This window comes from Mobula hypostoma, chromosome 16 (assembly GCF_963921235.1).
Source record: "Mobula hypostoma chromosome 16, sMobHyp1.1, whole genome shotgun sequence".
NCBI classification, from domain to species: Eukaryota; Metazoa; Chordata; class Chondrichthyes; order Myliobatiformes; family Myliobatidae; genus Mobula; species Mobula hypostoma.
This window is the reverse complement of record NC_086112.1, coordinates 13,849,335-13,868,877: the sequence shown is the minus strand read 5'-3', so window position 1 is coordinate 13,868,877 and position 19,543 is coordinate 13,849,335. Positions and strand designations below refer to the sequence as shown.

The 19,543-nt window shown below is 43.5% G+C and overlaps 1 protein-coding gene and 1 long non-coding RNA gene across 3 annotated transcripts in view; one reads left to right on the top strand and one right to left on the bottom strand.

Moving 5' to 3' along the window:
* Positions 1-2,368: 2,368 nt before the first annotated feature.
* On the bottom strand, positions 2,369-8,331 carry LOC134357234 (uncharacterized). The gene is made up of 3 exons (XR_010020573.1): positions 8,264-8,331; positions 5,883-6,975; positions 2,369-2,735 (listed from the first exon to the last, which is right to left on the bottom strand). It is a non-coding gene; the product is annotated as an uncharacterized LOC134357234 (long non-coding RNA).
* The window catches only part of LOC134357231 (ras-specific guanine nucleotide-releasing factor 2-like), a 172,025-nt gene continuing 159,832 nt past the window's right edge, over positions 7,351-19,543 (top strand). The window contains exon 1 of one of the 2 annotated variants that reach the window (XM_063068554.1): positions 7,351-8,455. In XM_063068554.1, the coding sequence (XP_062924624.1) occupies positions 8,180-8,455 (276 nt within the window). In that variant the 5' untranslated portion in view covers positions 7,351-8,179. The remainder of the gene's footprint in view (positions 8,456-19,543) is intronic. The other variant, XM_063068555.1, reaches the window with a different exon arrangement.

The following is a 19,543-nucleotide window of genomic DNA, read 5'->3' as shown; positions in this document are numbered from 1 at the left end:
AGAGTTGCCTTGCTTCTGGCACCAGCATAGCGTGCCCAGAACTTACCAACCTGAACCCATACGCTGGAATGTGGGAGGAAACTGGAGAAATTGGGGAAAACCCACACGGCCACAGGGAGAATCTACAAAGGCCTTAGAGACAGTGATGGGAATTGAACCCTGATCTTCCGATCGCTGACGTTGTAAAGCGTTACACTAGCTGCTACGCAAACCTTGCTGCCCATAGCCAGGCAATGTATGTCCTGCAAAAATTCTGGCTGAGCAATGCATATATGGTTCCGTGTATTGGGGTGGGGGCTGAGGGAGTTGGGGGGAGCTCCTTTCTTCAAAGTAACTCACTGGGAAGAAATGCAAATTAACCATCCTGCTTTTCGCAGCAACTGACTTTGAACCTGAACTCCCTCTCTCACAGAATCTTTCTTTAAAAGTCCGTGAGAGAGGAGGGTGTGGGATGGCATGCTGGTGGCAGTCACCCTGTTACCCCTCAGCCTCAACCACCTGGATCTGAGTCCTGTTGAAGGATCTCAGCCCGAACCATCGGCTATTTCTTCCTCTCTATAGATGCTGCCTGGCCTGACCTCCTCCAGCATTTTGTGTGTGTTAGTCTGGGATCAGTCTGACCTGAGGTTTCAGTCAGTGCAGTATATGTACTGTGTGCTTTGGTTTCCACCCCACCCCATGTCCCAGTGCTGGACTGTGTTGCATCCTGTTGCTTTTCCAATCCAGTGGTTCTTTGGAAGTCAAGAATAAAGCATAAAACCTGTTGTGCACAGTCGGTTTTATTAAGCATCACAAAATAAGGACTAGAAGAAAAAGCATTGAGAGAAGAAAGAAAAGACCAGCTGAAAAGCAGCCATGGTCATCTCATACTCAAACTAGGAAAGATGTGCTTAATGAATCGATCTCTGTACTTATTGTTCCTAATGCAATCATTTTGGAGTCCACAGAAATATGGCCTCTATCCATTTCTCAATCCAAGTCCAATCCATTTCTATTTACTTGAATTGACAAATATCCCAAAGAAATGTTATATCTATTCTTGTTGTAAATTGAATTTAAGGAAATCTAGTTTGTTTTGTGGAAACTGTACAAACCTATGAGTGGCAAGAAGTCATTAGGAACAAACTTTCCCATGGTCCACTCTCTTCTCCTACCAGATCCCTTCTTCTTCAGCCCTTTATCTTTTTACCATCGAAGACTTCCACCATCCAGTCCATGCTCTCTTCCTGCTGCTGCCATTGGGAAGGAGATGTAGGAGGTTCATGTCCCACTCCACCAGGTTCAGGAACAGTCATTACCCTACAGCTGTCAACCGGTTTGGATAACTTCACTCTGTGTGCAGAGAATTTCCAAGTTTCACCACCATCTGTAATACAGTTCTTACAAACTTCAGTTTTAAATGACTGTGCACAAAACTGGTAACTGTCCTCTTGTTTGAGATTCTCTCACTAGCAAAAACATCTTGACATCTTCTTTGCCATGGCCCCCAAGAATCTTACATTTCAATAAGGTCACTCCTCTTTCTTCTGAATTCCAAAAGTTTAGAAGGAACAGTTTTTGTTAGCTGCTTGCATTCGGAGAATGCTTTCAGCCAGGAGTTACCCCAGTGAATATCTCTTTGACTGTCTTCAATGACATGATATAGTCATAGTCATATACATAGTCATACTTTATTGATCCCGGGGGAAATTGGTTGATATCCCTTCTCAAGTAAAGGGGCCAAGATCATGGTGTCCCAGATGCGGCCTCAGCAACACCCTGAACAACTGCAAGAATGCGGTGAAGTCTGAGGAACGGGGAAGGACCCCATTTGAGCTCAGGAAGAATGTGCAGCCTCCACAGTGCCTGCACCAGAGGGCAGGACTGAACTCAGCTCACTGGCACTGTGAAACAGCAGTTGAACCATCTGTGGCACCATGCCACCCATGTCTCAGCTAACCCATTCCCTCTTCAAACCTGCATTTTGCAGCAACTGACTCTGCACTTGAACTCCCACTGCCAACGTGCAAGTCTCACTGAATCTTCCTTCAAAAAATGCCTTGAGAAAGGAGGGTGTGGTATGGCATAGTGGTAGCAGTCACCCTATTACCCCTCAGCTTCATCTGACTGGATTTGAGTCCTGACAAAGGATCTCAGCCCCAAACGTTAGCTATTTCTTCCTCTTTGTAGATGCTGCCTGATCTGCTGAGTTCCTCCAGCATTCTGAGGATGTTTACTCTGGGGTCTGCCTGTCCTCTGGGTGTAGTCAGGGCTGTATATGTATGGGTGCTCTGGTTTCCACCCCACCCCACGTCCCAGTGCTGGTCTGTATTGCATCCAAATGCTTTTCCAATCCAGTGGTTCTTTGGAAGTCAAGAAGGAGGCATAAAACCTTTTATTTACAATTGGTTGTATTATACATCACAAGAGCAAATAAGGACAAGAAAAAAAAGCACTGACAGAACAAAGGGAAAAAAACATTCAGAAAAGCAAACGTGGTTGCCTCACACTCAGACTAGAAATAATAGCAAGTTCCAGTGATAACAACAATCAGTAAAATAGCCAGATTCAAGTGGCATGACACCAACTACTGAAAACTCCAAAGTTTTTCCAAACATACAGAAGCAACTGTGTAGTAATTACTGGGAAATTCACTGAACATTTACATTTATATAAGTCAGGGGTTCCAACTTTTTCTTATGCCAGTGAACCTTACCATTATCTTGAGAGGTCTGTGGATCCTATGTTGGGAAGCCCTGAAATTACAGGAGACTAATACAAGAAAAAATACAAGAAAGCAAAGGAAAGTTAAACTACAAGAAAAATAACAATTCTACACCCCCAATCCAGCATCTGCTAGGTTAAATGGCCACTGTACATTGCTTAGTGCAAGTAAGGGGCATAGGTGGGACGTGGTGTAGTTAATGGACTTGTGGGAGAGGAGAAGTTGTAAGGCTACAGGAGAATAAGGAAAGGGGAATGGAACAAAGGAGAGCCGGCATTTATCTGATGGGCCAAATGGCCTCCTTTACTGTCTTGGTGAAGAAGCTTTGCAGCAATGGAAGATAAGAGGTGAATTGATGGAGGTGTTCAAGACAAGAAGCAGAGATCAAGTGGACTCAGAGACATTATCCCAGGCAGAAACGGTTAATGCCAGGGTGCATAATTTTAAGGTCAGTGGAGGAATGTATAGAGGGGATGTCAGAGGCACGTGCTTTGCACAGAGAATGCTGGGTGTGTGGAATGTGCTGTCAAGGATGTTGAGACAGGCGTACAGGAGTTTAAGAGACTGTTATATTGGCACATGGTTAATAGAAAAATGGAGGGTCCTGTGGGGGGAAGGGTTAGGTTGATCATGGAATAGGTTAAAAGGCTGGCACAACATTGTGGGCTGAAGGGTCTGTAAATCTTCTATGCTTTAATATTGGTTATGAGTTAGGATCCCATTACTGCTCTGTTTGAATTCATATTTGAGATTTGTTGCTTCTTCTGCTCTCCGTGTCAATGCTTCTATTGGGTTTCTCAAGGATCTATAGACCGTTTCTCACCCTGATGAGAAATAACAGGTCACCCTGTTATAGGATGGATGTGGTTAAACTAGAAAGAGTGTAGAAATGCTTACCAGGATGTTACCAGGGCCAGGGTGCCTGAGGTAACCCAGGCTGGGTCTTTATTCCCAGAACATAGGAGACTGATGTATGTCCTCTAAAATAGTCTTTTCCCCATGGTAGGGGAATGCAAAACTGGGGGACATAGGTTTAGAGTGAGGGGAAAGATTTAAAAGGGATTTCTTTCACATCTAAACGTCCCAATGAAGGGTCTCAGACCGAGAATTTTACTCCCCTCAGAAGATGCTACCTGACTTGCTGAGTTCTTTCAACATTTTGTACATTACTCAAGATTTACAGCATCTGCAGAACCTCTTGAGTTTATGATTTGTCATACGAGAATGGCGGGTCAAAGTTCCTCCACTTTTGTTTTACAGCTACGCAGACCACTGCACTGCGAAGAACATTTTTTTTTCACGGCCTGAAAACTGCATGGTACTTTAATATTAACACTATAAAAGAAAATTCCAGCTGCGCGGCAACAAAGGCTACGTGCTTGGGAGCATTTCAGTTACTGCGTGGCCATGCACCAGTAGAGTTTAGAGAAAAGAGTGAGGCAGCTACAATAGCAGCACTTAGCTGGTTATATGAATGGTCGGGACTTAGAGGAGTAAGGACCTAACCACAGGAAATTGGGACTAACTGGGTGTGTACTATTGTTGGCATGGAGTAGTTGGACTGAATGGCCTGTATCCATACTGTATTTCTCTATGACTCTCTCTCCAATGCATTTATCATCACTTTATAGGAGGGGAAAGAATCTTTCTCGATTAGATTTTACAGCTTTTCTTCTTACTATTGGTTCTTCATTTAAAAGTCTTTTTTATTCATGGTCAAAATGTCTGCTGTTTATACATAGACTGTATTCATAGAGAAAGGGGATAACAACACTCACTTGCCCATCCATTGAGATGTTCCCACAATCAATGATCTCCTTATCTCATGTTCTCATTATTTATTGCTAATTATTTATAGCCGGCGGTGGTGATAGGGACAAGCTCCCATTGCCTGTTAAATACTCCCAATGGCCGGCGCCTCAAATAGTCCTTGACGCCAGCTCCTGCTCTTCACGTGTGGCTTAGCTGCTGAGCCCAGCACAACCATTTCTACTGACAGCAGAAGGGCCAGAGGTGGGTTACTGGGTGCCCTACAACCAACCGCTTCGGGCAGATGGGGCTCGGCAGCTCGTCTAGGAGAAGGAAAACTCTGATCTCTCACCTCCGCAGCCTTGCGACTATACCCACGCATGCGGAAGGCTTCGGGAGTAAACCCCGAGGGAAAACCTCGGAGCCTGAGGTCTTAAGTCAGTCCTACATTGAGTTCAATGCTGACTGTCAGCTCCTACAGCGCTGCTGGTACCAAACTGTATCGGTCTCTACTGTTCCTGTGGGTTCATCGGATGCGTGGAGAGGGGGAGCTTGTTAGGTGCGCAACAGCTTGCTCCGCATATCTTGCTGCCTAGGCTTGCGTATCTACACAGATTGGACGCAACACCCAGGACAACACTGACCGATGGAGGCCTCAACTCAACTCAACTATTTATATTTCCACCTGTGCAGCTTGTTGTCTTCTGCACTCTAGTTGGTCTTTCATTGATCCTGTTATCGTTACTATTCTATAGGTTTGCTGAGTCCACGGGAAAATGACTCTCAGGGTTGTATATGGTGACATATATGTTCTTTGATAATGAAATGTACTTTGAAATTTGATCCGTGTTTTTTTAACTTATATTTACGTATTTGCACTTCTAATCATTAGTTACATTTTAATCCAGTTTCCCGACAGTTAACAGCCTCCCCACCATCGATAGCGTCTGCAAGAGGCCATGCCTAAAGAAGGCAGTGTCCACCATTGAGGACAAGCCAGCATCTCGTTACTATCACAGGGGAGATCCAGGAGCCTGAAGATCCACACTCAACTCTTCAGGAACAGCTTCGTCCCCCTCTGCCGTCAGATTTCTGAGTGGACAATGAACCCACGAACACTAGCTCACTGTTCCTCTTTTGCACTATTTACTTTGTAATTTATAGTCAGATTATACCTTTGCTCTGGACAACAAATTTCATGTCATATGTCGTGATGATATGTCAGTAAGGGCGTCAAATGTCACGGGAAAGAGGGCAGAAGAATGGGGTTGAGAGGGATAATAAATCAGCCATGATGGAATGGTAGAACAGACACGATGGGCCGAATAACCTAATTCTGCTCCCATGCCCTTTGCTCATTTACTTTATTGCAATGTAGTTATGGATATTGATCACGCTATGCTTAACTTAAAAATAACCAACTTCTTACCTACTGTGTATCTGTACATCGTTCGTTGTGTACCGTGTCGTATGACGTGGGAGATCATGGTCTTTCCACGACCATAATTGTTTTGGCAAATTTTTCTACAGACGTGGTTTGCCATTTGCCATTGCCATCTTCTGGGCAGTGTCTTTATAAGACGGGTGACCCCAGCCATTATCGATACTCTTCAGAGATTGTCTGCCTGGTGTCAGTGGTTGAAAAACCAGGACTTGTGATACGCACCAGCTGCTCATACGGCTATCCACCACCTGCTCCCATGGCTACATGTGACCCTGATCGGGGGGGCTAAGTAGGTGCTACACCTTGCCCAAGGGTGACCTGTAGGCTAACAGATAGAAGGAGCACCTTACATCTCCTTTGGTAGAGACGTATCATCAATATACGTGTATATATACTTCAGTAACACAAGTCACAGTGCTTTATTCTAGCATAAAGGTTCTCCAATACACTTCTAGCATTTTCTTCCTGGAAACGATGTTAAAATTGTAATTCTGAATTCGCAGCCCTTCCTTCCTGCATCCGAGAATAGTATTTTGTTGGCTCACCCTTTACCAGTTCCGTTCTCGGAGAGCATAATCTGAGGGCGAGTTTCAGTGAACATTTGACACCAACCCTGAGTGACATGGTAATTGAGGGAGAGGTCACACAGGGGAGCGCGGTGTTCACACAATGATCAATACAATTCCTTCCTTCATCGCGTTCTTGATTACTGTTCGTCGCATCGCGTTGCACGCGAGATAACTTTTGTTCAGTTCAAAGTTGGTTAAAGTTTCTGAGTTTGGGCTAGTCTTCGCAGTGACGTGGGAATATAGCAATCATCTTTGAATCGCTATTTCCAGCCCCGTGGCACTTTCCAGCCGGGTCATGGAGCCGGTCTGCCCAGTGTCCAGGCAAGGGCGGAGGAGAAGGGTACTCCCGCCCCGCTGGTTCGCGGTCTTCCTGTTCCAGAGCCGCTACTGTGGTGTACAAACACGTGCAGCCACCCAGTTGTAAACAGATGTAAATGTCGCTCTCTGGTCGTGTTTTCATTCCGCTTCTTCTCTCAAATATCTTCACTGAGGTTTGACCTAAATGAGATCTATAGAAAAGTGAAAGGCAAGTTCCAAGAGCAGGTTTATCCCCCGGTTATACTGAAAAGTTACTTGAGGTAGAGAAAGAGACCCCAAATTGGTTAAAAAGTAAAAGGAAGCGGAGACCAGCAGGAGCCGAGGTGAGGGCGAGGTCAGTGTCCCGGCTGTTGGGCACATTAAACATTGTGAAATCTGTTGGAAATTAATGTAGATTTTAGTTTATGGTAGACAGTAAGTTATATTAGAGAATCGTTTATGTTAGTTAGTAGTTAATGTAGATAGCAGTTTATTATAATTAATAGTTTATGGTAAATCACAAGAGATTCTGCAAATGCTGGGAATCCAAAGCAACACACAAAATGCTGGAGGAACTCAGCAGTTTGGGCAGCATCTATGGAAATGAATAAACAGTCGACGTTTCGGGCTGAGACTCTTCTTCAGGACTGGAAGGGAATGGGGAAGACGATAGTAGATATGTAGACAGTAGTTTATGGTAGTTACAGTAGTAGATACAGTATTAGCTCCCTTGAATATCTACAAGAAAATTAATCTCAAAGTGGTAATATATACGTAATTTGATAATAAATTTACTTTGAACTTTCATACATCTATCGTACATCTGTCGTTTTATTTTATGCATGGACAAACAGATGCAGACAGCGGCCGCTCAGATTTCTAAATACGGAGCCGGGAAGAGAAAGGAAAGCATGTATGAGTGAAGCAATGAAAACTGGAGCGCCCGGCGTGCGGAGGGGCTGGCGGTAAGGGGACGCCACCACAGCCCAGACAAGATCCCACAGACTGCCGGGCTCCCGACCGTGTCTGTGGCGGCAGCGCAGCTGAAGCCAAGACTCTGGAACAGGAGCCGCGCAGGATCCTGTCTCTTTAAATCGGTGTCAAAGCGGATTACAGCTGATCTGACACGTGATTCCGCCTTAGCACGGCTCGGCTCGGCTCTGGCCAGGCTCCCACAGTCAGCCTGGGACCCGGCGCTGGGTCGCTCCGCCCGCCCCGAGGACTCACTCTCTTAGTGCAAGTCTTTGAGTGGAGACACGAGCTGGCGGACAGCGGCTTCCTGACCCCAGCGGCGGCAGGGATGGAAAAGGCAGTAGTTCTCACCTGAGGAAGCAGATCTTTCCCCTCCCTTCCCCCCCCACCCCCATTCCCCCTTTCCCGAGCCCTGCCACACTCTGGTGCCCCAGTGGACGGAAGATGCAGAAGAGCATCAGGTACAACGAGGGACACGCCGTGTACCTGGCCCTGATCGCCCGGAAGGAAGGCACCAAGCGCGGTTACCTGAGCAAGCGGACGTCCGAGAACAACAAGTGGCACGATAAGTGGTTCGCCCTCTACCAGAATGTGCTCTTCTACTTTGAACACGAGCAAAGCAGCAGGCCCTCGGGCATTTATCTGATCGAAGGATGCACGTGTGAGAGGGTCGCCTCCCCCAAGCCCCCGACCATGGGCAAGGAGACGCCGGAGAAACAGGTATGGCAAGCCGCCGACGTCGGCGGCGTTGGGCTACTCCACTTGCCCCGTGTCGCGCCCGTTAAATTTCGGAACTGCTCTGTCTGTCAACCATCCGATCCGTTTTGGTCGCCTCATTATAGGAAGGACGTTGAAGCTTCAGAGGGCGCAGAGGAGATTTGCCAGGATGCTGTCTGGATTAGAGACCGTATTTTATGAGGATAGGCTGAGCGAGATAAGGCTTTTCTCTTTGGAGCGAAGGAGGAGGAGAGGTGACTTGTTCGAGATGTACATCATGATAAGAGGCACAGATCTAGTGGGCAGGCAGCGCCTTTTCCCCAATACGAAGGGATATAATTTTAAGGTGATTAGAGCAAAGTATGGGGGGGGTAGATTTTTTTTCCTCATTGAGAGTGGTGGGTGCGTGAAACGCGCTGCCGGGGATGGTGGTAGAGGCAGATATATTCAGGAGATTTAAGAAACTGTTCGATAGGCGCTATGATAGAGATATGGAGGATTATATGGGAAGGAAGGGTTAAATTGATCGTGGAGTAGGTTAAAAAGTCGAAACAACATCGTGGTCCGAAGGACTGTACAGTTAAATGTTCTTTTTTTTTGGTTGTCGCGTCTGAGGAAGAATGACAAGCATAGTCTCTTAGAAACAAGCCGATGTACGCGTCCCCTCTTCCTGTGACCTAGTTTCTCGGTGACCGCGGGCAGCCGTGTCTCACCCGGGGGCAGACACAAGTCGAGGAGCCGCTTAAGCCTCCGCTCCAAGCTGAACTACTGTGCGAAGCTCGCCGACCCGAAGCTTTGGAAAGTTACTGTTAGCGGCCCGGGAGAAGCGGCGGCCGGAATCCCCGCCCGTCCCCATCTCCGTCCCGCAGGGAGAGGGAGTCCTCCCGACAACGGCGCTAGCATCGGGGCAACATTAATCCCCGAGCCGGCGTAATCAGTTCAGAATGTCGTCATTTTACAAATCACAGAGGTGTAAACTCCTAAAGCTCCATTGCCCTTCGCTTTGTTATCATCATAGTTTATCCACAAATAGCGAACCAGTCCTAGTTCGGAGTTCGGAAGTTCGAGGGGTGGACATAATCCCATCCCCCCCCCCCCATCCTCCTGTTTTGGAATTTTGACGCTTCTTTAAAAATACTTTACCGGTTGCCGTGCAATTTATTCTTCCTCACATATTTCAAACTCCCTGACCCCTCTTATTCAAACAGCAACGAAGCAATGAAAGTATCGTATCTAATTTTCTTTCCTGGCATTATTAGACATGACATTCGGAACAGTTAGATCGTTTGGAAGTCTCGTTATAGAAGTATAATAATCGTTTTGTGGAACTTGGATAATGGGGATTCTGAGCAACACACACAAAGTGCTGGTCGAACTCAACAGGTCAGGCAGCATCTACGGAAGTTTCGGGCCGAGACCCTTCTTCAGGACTGGAAAGGACGAAGGGTCGATTGTTTATGCATTCCCTTATACGCGGCCTTAGCCTCCAGCATTGTGTGTGTGTTGTTCTGGATATTCAGCATTTGCAGAATTTCTCCTGTTTATAATAGGGATTCTGCATCACCACAGAACAATTAATTATTTTGGAAACAATCCAAAAATCAAGCGTTGTGCTTTTTTTCCCCCTTTATTAAAAACAGCGCCTCATCAGTGGCAGACCCGGCGGGATCGGAGAGTTGGCGCTCGGTTGGAGCGCAAGGCTTTGCCGCGTGAAGCAGCTCTGTCATAGTTACAGTTGGGGAACCGCGAAAGACACATACAGACACAGACACAGACAGACACAGACACACACACACACACACACACACACACACACACACAGACACAGACAGACACACAGACACAGACACACACACAGACACAGACAGACACACACACACACACACATAGATACACAGACTTACAGACAGACAGACACAGACACAGACACACACACAGACACAGACAGACACAGACACAGACAGACACACACAGACACAGACACAGACACACACAGACACAGACAGACAGACACACACACACACACACATAGATACACAGACTTACAGACAGACAGACACAGACACAGACACAGACAGACACACAGACACACACACACACACATAGATACACAGACTTACAGACAGACACACATACACGGACACACACAGAGACAGACACACACAGACACAGACACACACATACACAGACACACACACACACACACACACACACACACACACACACACACACAGCAAAATGTGGAGGAATTATGTCATTTGCCCTACGGTCAAACAACGTGTATAAATAGAAATGTGCGTGTGTGTACCGCCTGACCTATCTATAGTGCCAGCGAAGAGAAAAACACTCCCGTAAAAATATTCTCCTCTGTGGTTTTCCACTAATTAATGTGCTTGTGTTCGTGTTATTGAGCCTAGAGGCGCAGTTAAAGGTAGACTGAAACGTTGCGTAATTGTGCGCTCATCTCGACTGGGTTATAGTTTTCCGGCATGCTATTGTAAAAGCTGGAGGACTTGTTCAAAAGGCGATACCTCAAAAAGTCAACATCGATCGTTTATGACCCCAGCACCCAGGACATGCTCTCTTCTCATCAGGGAGCCTGAAGACCCGCACTCAACGTTTTAGAAGCAGCTACTTTCGCTCCGCCATCAGATTTCTGAACGGACCAAGAACCCATGAACACCACCTCACTATCTTTGCTCATTTTGTAATACCTATTTATTTTTATACGGTAAAGAATTCCTATTGTAATTTACAGTATATTTTATTTATTACACCATCAGATTTCTGAACGGACAATGAACCCATCGGCACTACCTCATTATTTTTGCTCCCCTTTTGCACTAATTATATAATAAATAATATTATATATTATTGTAATTTATAGTTTTTAAATTATGTATTCCACTATACTGCTACCACAAAGCAACAAATTTCATGATACGTGCCAGTGATATTAAACCTGATTCTGTAAAACACATTAACTGGTATAGTGCATGTGTATGTGTGCTGATCACTAGCACGTCCAATCCTTTCCTCCTTGTACCTTCTGAAGTCCTACAGCAGTAAAATAAATTGCAAACTACTGCTCAGCTAGCAAAGGTAATGGAATTAATCCAACAAAAGTTACCATTAACAAGCATGTGATCTCTCCATCTACAGTTTGTAGAACTTGATTCCACAACCTATGGACTCACTTTCAAAGACTTTACAACTCATGTTCTCAGCATTATTTATTTACATATTTACTATTATTATTATTCGCACAGTTTGTCATCTTTTGCACACTGGTTGTCAGTCTTTGTGTGTAGTTTTACATTGATCCTATTATATTTCTTTGTTCTACTGTGAATGCCCACAATAAAATGAATCTCAGGATGGTATATGGTAACATATGCAGTACATACTTAAATTTACCCTGAAATTTCAACTTACAGTTCCTCATAGTCTGTAGGTGTAAAATTGTAACTGAAAACTAGTTGTCAAGGATTGATAAGACTGTGTTACAATTTCCAATACTGAGAGCACACTTAGAAGATTTACCATCCTGCCTTAATGTGTCCTCTTCCGCCGGCTGGATGTGACATCATTGGCGTTCTATGAAGATCCTTTCCTTTCCAAACTCTGATGTAATGAAAAGATTTCTTGCCAATCCAACAACCAGGTTAATCCATTGTTTAAAAATGCATTAGGTTATAATTTAATGTTATCGATAATGTTAGTGATACACCATCAGACTTATGAATGCTTCATGAACCTATGGACACTACCTCAATTTCTGTGCAACTTAAATTTATACACTATTTGTAAATACTTAAATTTCTTAGTATTTTACATATATAGCACCGTATTGCTGCCAGAAAGCACACATTTCAAGATTTATGTCAGAGATAATAAACCTAATTCTGTTAATTATAGAGGAGCAATACCTTATATACCATCCCTCTTCCGACATGTCAGTTTGTGGCTTCCATTACTGCTGTGATGAGGCCACGCTCAGGCTGGAGGAGCAACATCCTATATTCCATCTGGGTAGCCTCCAACCTGATGGCATGAATACTGATTTCTCAAACTTCCAGTAATTGCCCCCCTTCACCATTCCCCATTCCTGTCTCCTTCTCTCACCTTATCTCCGTACCTGTCCATCACCTCCCTCTGGTGCTCCTCCTCCTTCCCTTTCTTCCATGGTCTTCTGTCCAGATTCCCCCTCCTCCAGCTCTTTATCTCTTTCACCAATCAGCTCTTTACTTCACCTCTCCCCCTCTCCCGGTTTCACCTATCACCTACCACTTTGTAACTTCCTCTTCCTCTCCCCCCACCTTCCTGATCTGACTCTCATCATTTTTTGTTCCAGTCCTGATGAAGGGTCCCCACTGGAAATATCGACTGTTTACTCTTTTCCATAGATGCTGTCTAGCCTGCAGGGTTCCTCCAGAATTCTGTGTGTGTTGCTCAGATATCAGATATAGTCTTGGATATGTTAATTGACATTAACCAATGTAGAGGCAAGTTAATAGCAGATAATTTCATCTAGACAGTAAGTTTATGCTTATTATCATCAGCAATACGATTTATAAGCATGATTCTAGTTCTAATAATATTCCATTCTCAATTAATAAACCACTACTGATTTGCATAAAGAACTGTTTATGTGCAGGTCAATGGGACCAAGCAAAATAATAGTTCAGCATGGATGAGATGGGCCGAAAGGCCTGTTTCTATGCATTAGTCCTTGACTCTTTATATTTTTTTAAAAAGCAAGCCTTTTGGGTGAACCTATCCAAACAGGGCACGTTTTTTAAAATGAAGTAAATTATTTTCAGAAGCTCATTAAACTTTATAGCTACATATTAACACACCTGAGCACACAACTCAAGTTGCTTTATGGAACGTGGAACATGGACAGAATAGCAAAGTACAGGCTATTCAGCCCATGATTCAACCTTTTAACCTACTCTAAGACCATCCTAACCCTTTTCTCCTAATTAGCCTCCATTTTTCTAACATCCACATGCCTTTCCAATAGTCTCTTAAAAGTCCTTAATGTCTCTGCCTCTACCACCACCCCTAGCAGTGCATTCCATGCACACACTACCGTCTGTGTAAAGATAAGTAAATAAAATAAAATTACCACTGACATTACCCCCCATACTTTTCTCCAGTCACCTTAAAGTTATGTCCCATTGTGTCAGCCATTTATGCCCTGGGAAAGTCTCTGGCTGTCTACCCTGTCTATGCCTTTTATCATCTTGTACATCTCTATCAAATCACATTCATCCTCCCTTGCTTGAGAGAGGAAATCCCTAGCGCACTCAATCGATGGTCATAAGGGATGCCCTCCATTGTTTTCTTTACTGGGTTTCTCCCACTTCCAGTCCAATGGGTTACCTCTTTCTTTGTCGGTTGGACTCCAATGCATCCCCCAAATGATTTAATGATCACTCTGAGAACATAGAACATAGAACAGCATAAGGACAGGTCCTTCAGCCCACAATGAAATGAGAATTGAAATATTCCTGAGTAATTTTTCCACTGTGTGCATACAACCTTTCCTCTAACATAGTCATAGTCATAGTTGTGGCGACCCACTTTACATCGCTACATAGTCATACTTTATTAATCCCGGGGGAAATTGGTTTTTGTTTTCCATCTGACGTAACTGAGAGTACAACACATTGGCATGGTAAGGTGACGGGGCAGCACGATAGCATAGAGGTTAGCACTTTGCTTTGCAGTACAGGTGACAGGAGTTATATTCTCACCGTTGTTTGTAAGGAGTTTGTACATTCTCCCCGTGACCACCTGGGTTTCCTTCGAGTGCTCCGGTTTCCTCCTGCAGTCCAAAGACCTACCACTTGGTAGGTTAATTGGTCATTGTAAATTGTGCTATGATTAGGCTAGGATTAATTTCTGGGTCGCTGGGCGGTGTGGCTTGAAGGGCTGGAATGGTCTATTCCACACTGTATCTCAATAGAGAAATAAATTATGGGACAGGAGTAGTATTCCAGAGCCAAATTTTCAATACTGCTATGATGAAGTATGAAATTCAATCTAATTTCAATCTGTCTATTAAAAGCTGGAATCAGGAAAAATGACTGTAATTGTTATTGGATTATAGTTGTGAGTCCCCACTGGATCACTTCACATTCTCTGCAAGTGAGATGTCCACATCATTTGGTTGACTCAATGGACCAATTAGCCTAATTCTCTTCTATGCCTTATGGCCTTATGGACTCATGGGTGCAAGTACTTACTGAGAGGTAACTTGAGATTTCTAAACCCAACTTATTGTCTTAAGACAAGTGCTGCAGACCAGAGATTCATCTTTGTGAAATAATACAGTCAGTGAGTTATACAACACAGAAACTGTCCTTCAGCTAATTTGTATTTATTATTAATTTGACAATATCCTCGATCTCTGGGAGTTTTGCCAATCAGACAACTAATTCCACCCTGTGGATGGACTCTACAGAATATGCAGGAGATTTATGTGCAAATTGTTTAGACTTAGATGCAGAGCTTCATGGCAGTACATGGCTCTCTGCAAAGGGATCTTCTGAAAATAACTGCTGGCAGTTGACAATTTTGGCAAATGCTAGAAACAAAGAGATTGGGAAATCTGTAAGATACAAAGGACAAGATAAAATAATTTGCTTTGGGTTGGGAAAGTATGTAGGGTGAATTGGTAGGGATCTCTGTTCTTTCCCATTGATATGTATGATTTGAGCATTTTTAAGATAATCAAAATGTCTGATGATAAATTAGGAGGCTTCACAAATAATGGAGAATGCAGCTTTGATTACATAGTTCAGTTGGATAAGTGATTGCTATAGTTCAAAGCAAACATGCCTTATGAATAATAAACTCATCTCGGGCTTCCAGCCGGTATAGGTATCGATTATAACCGATGTCTTGGTGACAAACTCCGCCATCTTCTTCAGGATGATGGGAAATCGGCAGTGGCAGAACATTACATTCATAATGGCCATAAGATTGACTCTGACGCCACAAAACTACTGTGCTGCGTCATTGGCTTTTGGGACGGCCTGGAGAAGGAAGCCACTGAAATAAAATGAGAGAAAAAGTATTTTAATAAAGATGAAGGTCTCACCCTAAGGAAGAATTGGAATTCGATTGTAAACAAGGTGGGATGGTGGAAACCTGATTGGTTGAGGATTAACCAATCAGGAGGGATGGACAATGGGTTTATATATACCACGAGACTAGACCTGGCTCGGCATCATCCCTGATGAAGGTGGTAGATTTTGTCATTGAAATGTTGGTTAGAATTGATAGATGTACCTGGCCGGAAGCCCAAGGAGTATTTATTTCTCGTACACACCTGGAAAGCACTAAGTCCTTTTTCATGTCTTATGACAATAGGTTGATTGAGCTAGGGCTTTTCTCTTTGAAGTGAAGGATGATGGGAGGCAACTTGATAGAGGTGTATAAAATTATGAGAGGCATAGATGGAGTGGACAGCTGGAGCCTTTTTCCCAGGGTGGCAATGGCCAGTAGCAGAGAACATCTGTTTAAGGTGAGTAGAGGAATGTTTAGGGGGAAGTCAGAGGTATTTTTTTTACACAGAGAGTGGCAGGTGCCTAGAACATATTGCTGGAGATAGTGGTAGAGGCAGGGACATTAGGGACATTAAAAAGAAACTTTTGGATAGACACATAGATGATAGAAAAATGGAGGGTTATGGGCTGCATAGGAGAGAAAGACTAGATTGATTGCGGAGCAACAAACAAAAGATGCTGGGGGAACTCAGCAAGTCAGGCAGCATCTATGGAGGGAATATTGCAGGCTGAGACCCTTCATCAGGACAGAAGTGATGCTGCCTGACCTGCTGAGTTCCTTCATTATTTTGTGTGTGTTGCTCAAGATTTCCAGCATCTTGTGTTTAAAGATTGATCATGGAATGTGTTTATATGTCGCTGTACTGCTCTATGCCCTGTGCTTTACACTCAAACTGTGCAATAATTGCATCTTATGAATAAGATTAGTGAAAGTAGTGACTAATTGAAATCCTTTGCAGAGAAATGAAATAAAGATTTGAAGTTGTAGGTACATTTAATATTTAGGAAAATAAAGCTGTCAGGAAAAGGTATAAGAGGACAGAATTCTTGCATTGAAATTAGATTTCATTTACTTTGGTTTGTTAGAAAATGGTTGATTTTTGTTTGCTAAAACAAACTGTGTCATTCACGAAAACAAACAGTCAAACTGATGTACGAGTGGACTTCACAGAGGAGCGAACCTTAAACGGGATTTCGTGACTGCCAGCCGGAGCTCACTCAGTTTTTCGCTGGCCGAGACACATTCAGAGAAGAGCATCCATGCTGAAAGAGTGGATGCCGATGGCAGCTATGTTGCAGGCACACCACACACCGTGGCTGCAGGATGCAGTGGAAGAGCTCCCGCATCCCCTTCACAATCAGAATCAGGGTTTATTATCACTGAGGGATATCGTGAAATTGGTTGTGCTGTGGCACCAGTTCAGTGTAATACATAAAATGACTGTATAAGTTACAGTGAGAATAAATAAAAAATGCAAAAAGAGAGCAGAATAGTGTAGTGTTCATCATTTGGTTCATTGTCCATTCAGAAATCTGATGGCAGAGGGGAACAAGCTGCCCCTCAGGCTCCTGCCCCTCCTCCCTAATGACAGTCAAGAGAAGAAGACAAGCCAAGATGAGGGTCTTTCATGATGGGTGTTGTCTTCTTGAGGCACCATATTTTCAAGATATTCTCAGCGGTGGGGAGGCTAGTGCCCATGATGGAACTGGCTGAGTTTGCAATCTCCCAATCCTGGGCAATGCTGCCTCCATACCAGACTGGGATGCGTTCAGCTGGGATGCTCGCCACAGTACAGCTGAAGAAACTTGCTATGGAATCTTTGGTGTCTCCTCAAACTCTTAATGAAATATAATTGTTAGGGTGTATTCTTTTCAATATTTTTATTAGTTTCTACATAGAAGAATACAGTACAAGAAAGTATATATAAAGGTCAAAAAAACAGCTACCAATTACATTATATCTATTCATAATCACTCAGTTTTTCGCTGGCCGAGACACATTCAGAGAAGAGCATCCATGCTGAAAGAGTGGATGCCGATGGCAGCTATGTTGCGGGGTAATCTCATTACCCCGTATTCATGTAGGTTAGTCAAAGTTATATTGAGATATACTAATTTATTACAATTTATTACAAAAAAAAAGAATCTAACCCAACATCTAAATTTAAACAACGAATTGAGGGTTTTGAAAGTTTTGAAAATAATTGAGAAAGCGTCCCCACAATGTTTGAAAGTCTTGTTAGGGTGTATTCTAGAGATTATATATGTAATATAGCAAATATTAATTTGAACAGCAACCAGTCTTCAGATCTGAATGTGATGCAGATTGAATTTAAAACGCAGCTCAGAACAATGATCTTCCTGGAGCTGCATTTTGGAGTTAATTGCAGACCAGGAAACACCCAAATGACCAGAGATGTCTGCATATGCAAGAATGCGATAGATACCCCATTCACCTGAGATGTCTGCATATGCAAGAATGCGATAGATACCCCATTCACCTGAGATGTCTGCATATGCAAGAATGCGATAGATACCCCATTCACCTGAGATGTCTGCATATGCAAGAATGCGATAGATACCCCATTCACCTGAGATGTCTGCATATGCAAGAATGCGATAGATACCCCATTCACCTGAGATGTCTGCATGTGCAAGAATGCGATAGATACCCCATTCACCTGAGATGTCTGCATATGCAAGAATGCGATAGATACCCCATTCACCTGAGATGTCTGCATATGCATGATTGCAGCTTAGAGACAGGTGATTAATGTTCATTTTGGGAATTTTGGTGTGAAGATCTAAGTATTTGAAAATTATATGTAACTCAAAAGATACATTATGAATGCATTGTAGCTATAGATATTGTCTTATTGTTACCTTTGTTCTTTAACATATAAAAGCATGATGTAATGTTGTGTCAGGGTGCCTCTTCCAAGAGTGTCTCCAATATGATGCCTGCTTGTTGTGCTGAATAAAGACTTCTATATCACCAACCTTAGTGTCTCTCAGGTGACTTTGTTGACAGTCACAACAATAGCCACTGCGTGCCTTATTCATAATTGCATCAATATATTGGGCCCAGGATAGATCTTCAGATATATTGACACCCAGGAATGAATCGAGAAACACGGGAGACCAGATATAGCTGTGTGCGTTTTGTTTCATTTTACTTTAGTGGGGTCAGCACAAATATGAAGTTGGTGGCATGATGACGTATGCCATTCACATACTTTTACATGTAACCTGTAATGAATTATGTAAACAAACAAGAATACTTAATCACACAACATATTTACATATTTATTAAGGATGAGGTTTTGGGGTACTTTTTTAATGATAGAAAAGTCAAAGTCAGCATGGTTTCTGTCAAGGAAAATCTTGCCTGACAGACCTCTTAGAATTCTTCAAGGAAGTAACAAGCAGGGTGGACAAAGGAGAGGCAGCGGATATCATTTACTTGGATTTTCAGAAGGTGTTTGATAAGATGCCACACATGAGGCTGCTTAACAAGATAAAGTCCAATGGCGTTACAGGAAAGATACTGGCATGGATAGAGGAATGGCTGACAGGCAGAAGACAGCGAGTGGGAATAAAAGGGGCCTTTTCTGGTTGATCGCCGGTGACTAGTGGTGTTCCTCGGGGGTCAGTATTGGAACCGTTAATTTTCACATTGTTTGTCAATGATTTAGAAAATGGCATTGATGGCTTTGTGGATGATATGAAGTTAGGTGGAGGGGTAGGTAGTGCCGAGGAAGCAATGCGATTGTAGCAGGAAGAACAGGCAAAAAAGTGGCAGATGGAATACAGTGTTGGAAAATATAAGATAATGCATTTTGGTGAAAGGAACAATATTGTGGACTATTATCTAAATGGGGAGAAGGTTCAAATGTGAGAGGTGCAGAGGGACTTGTGCGAGACTCCCAGAAGGTTAATTTAAAGGTTGAGTTTGTGGTAAAGAAGACAAATGCAATGTTGGCATTTATTTCAAGGGGAATAGAATATAAAA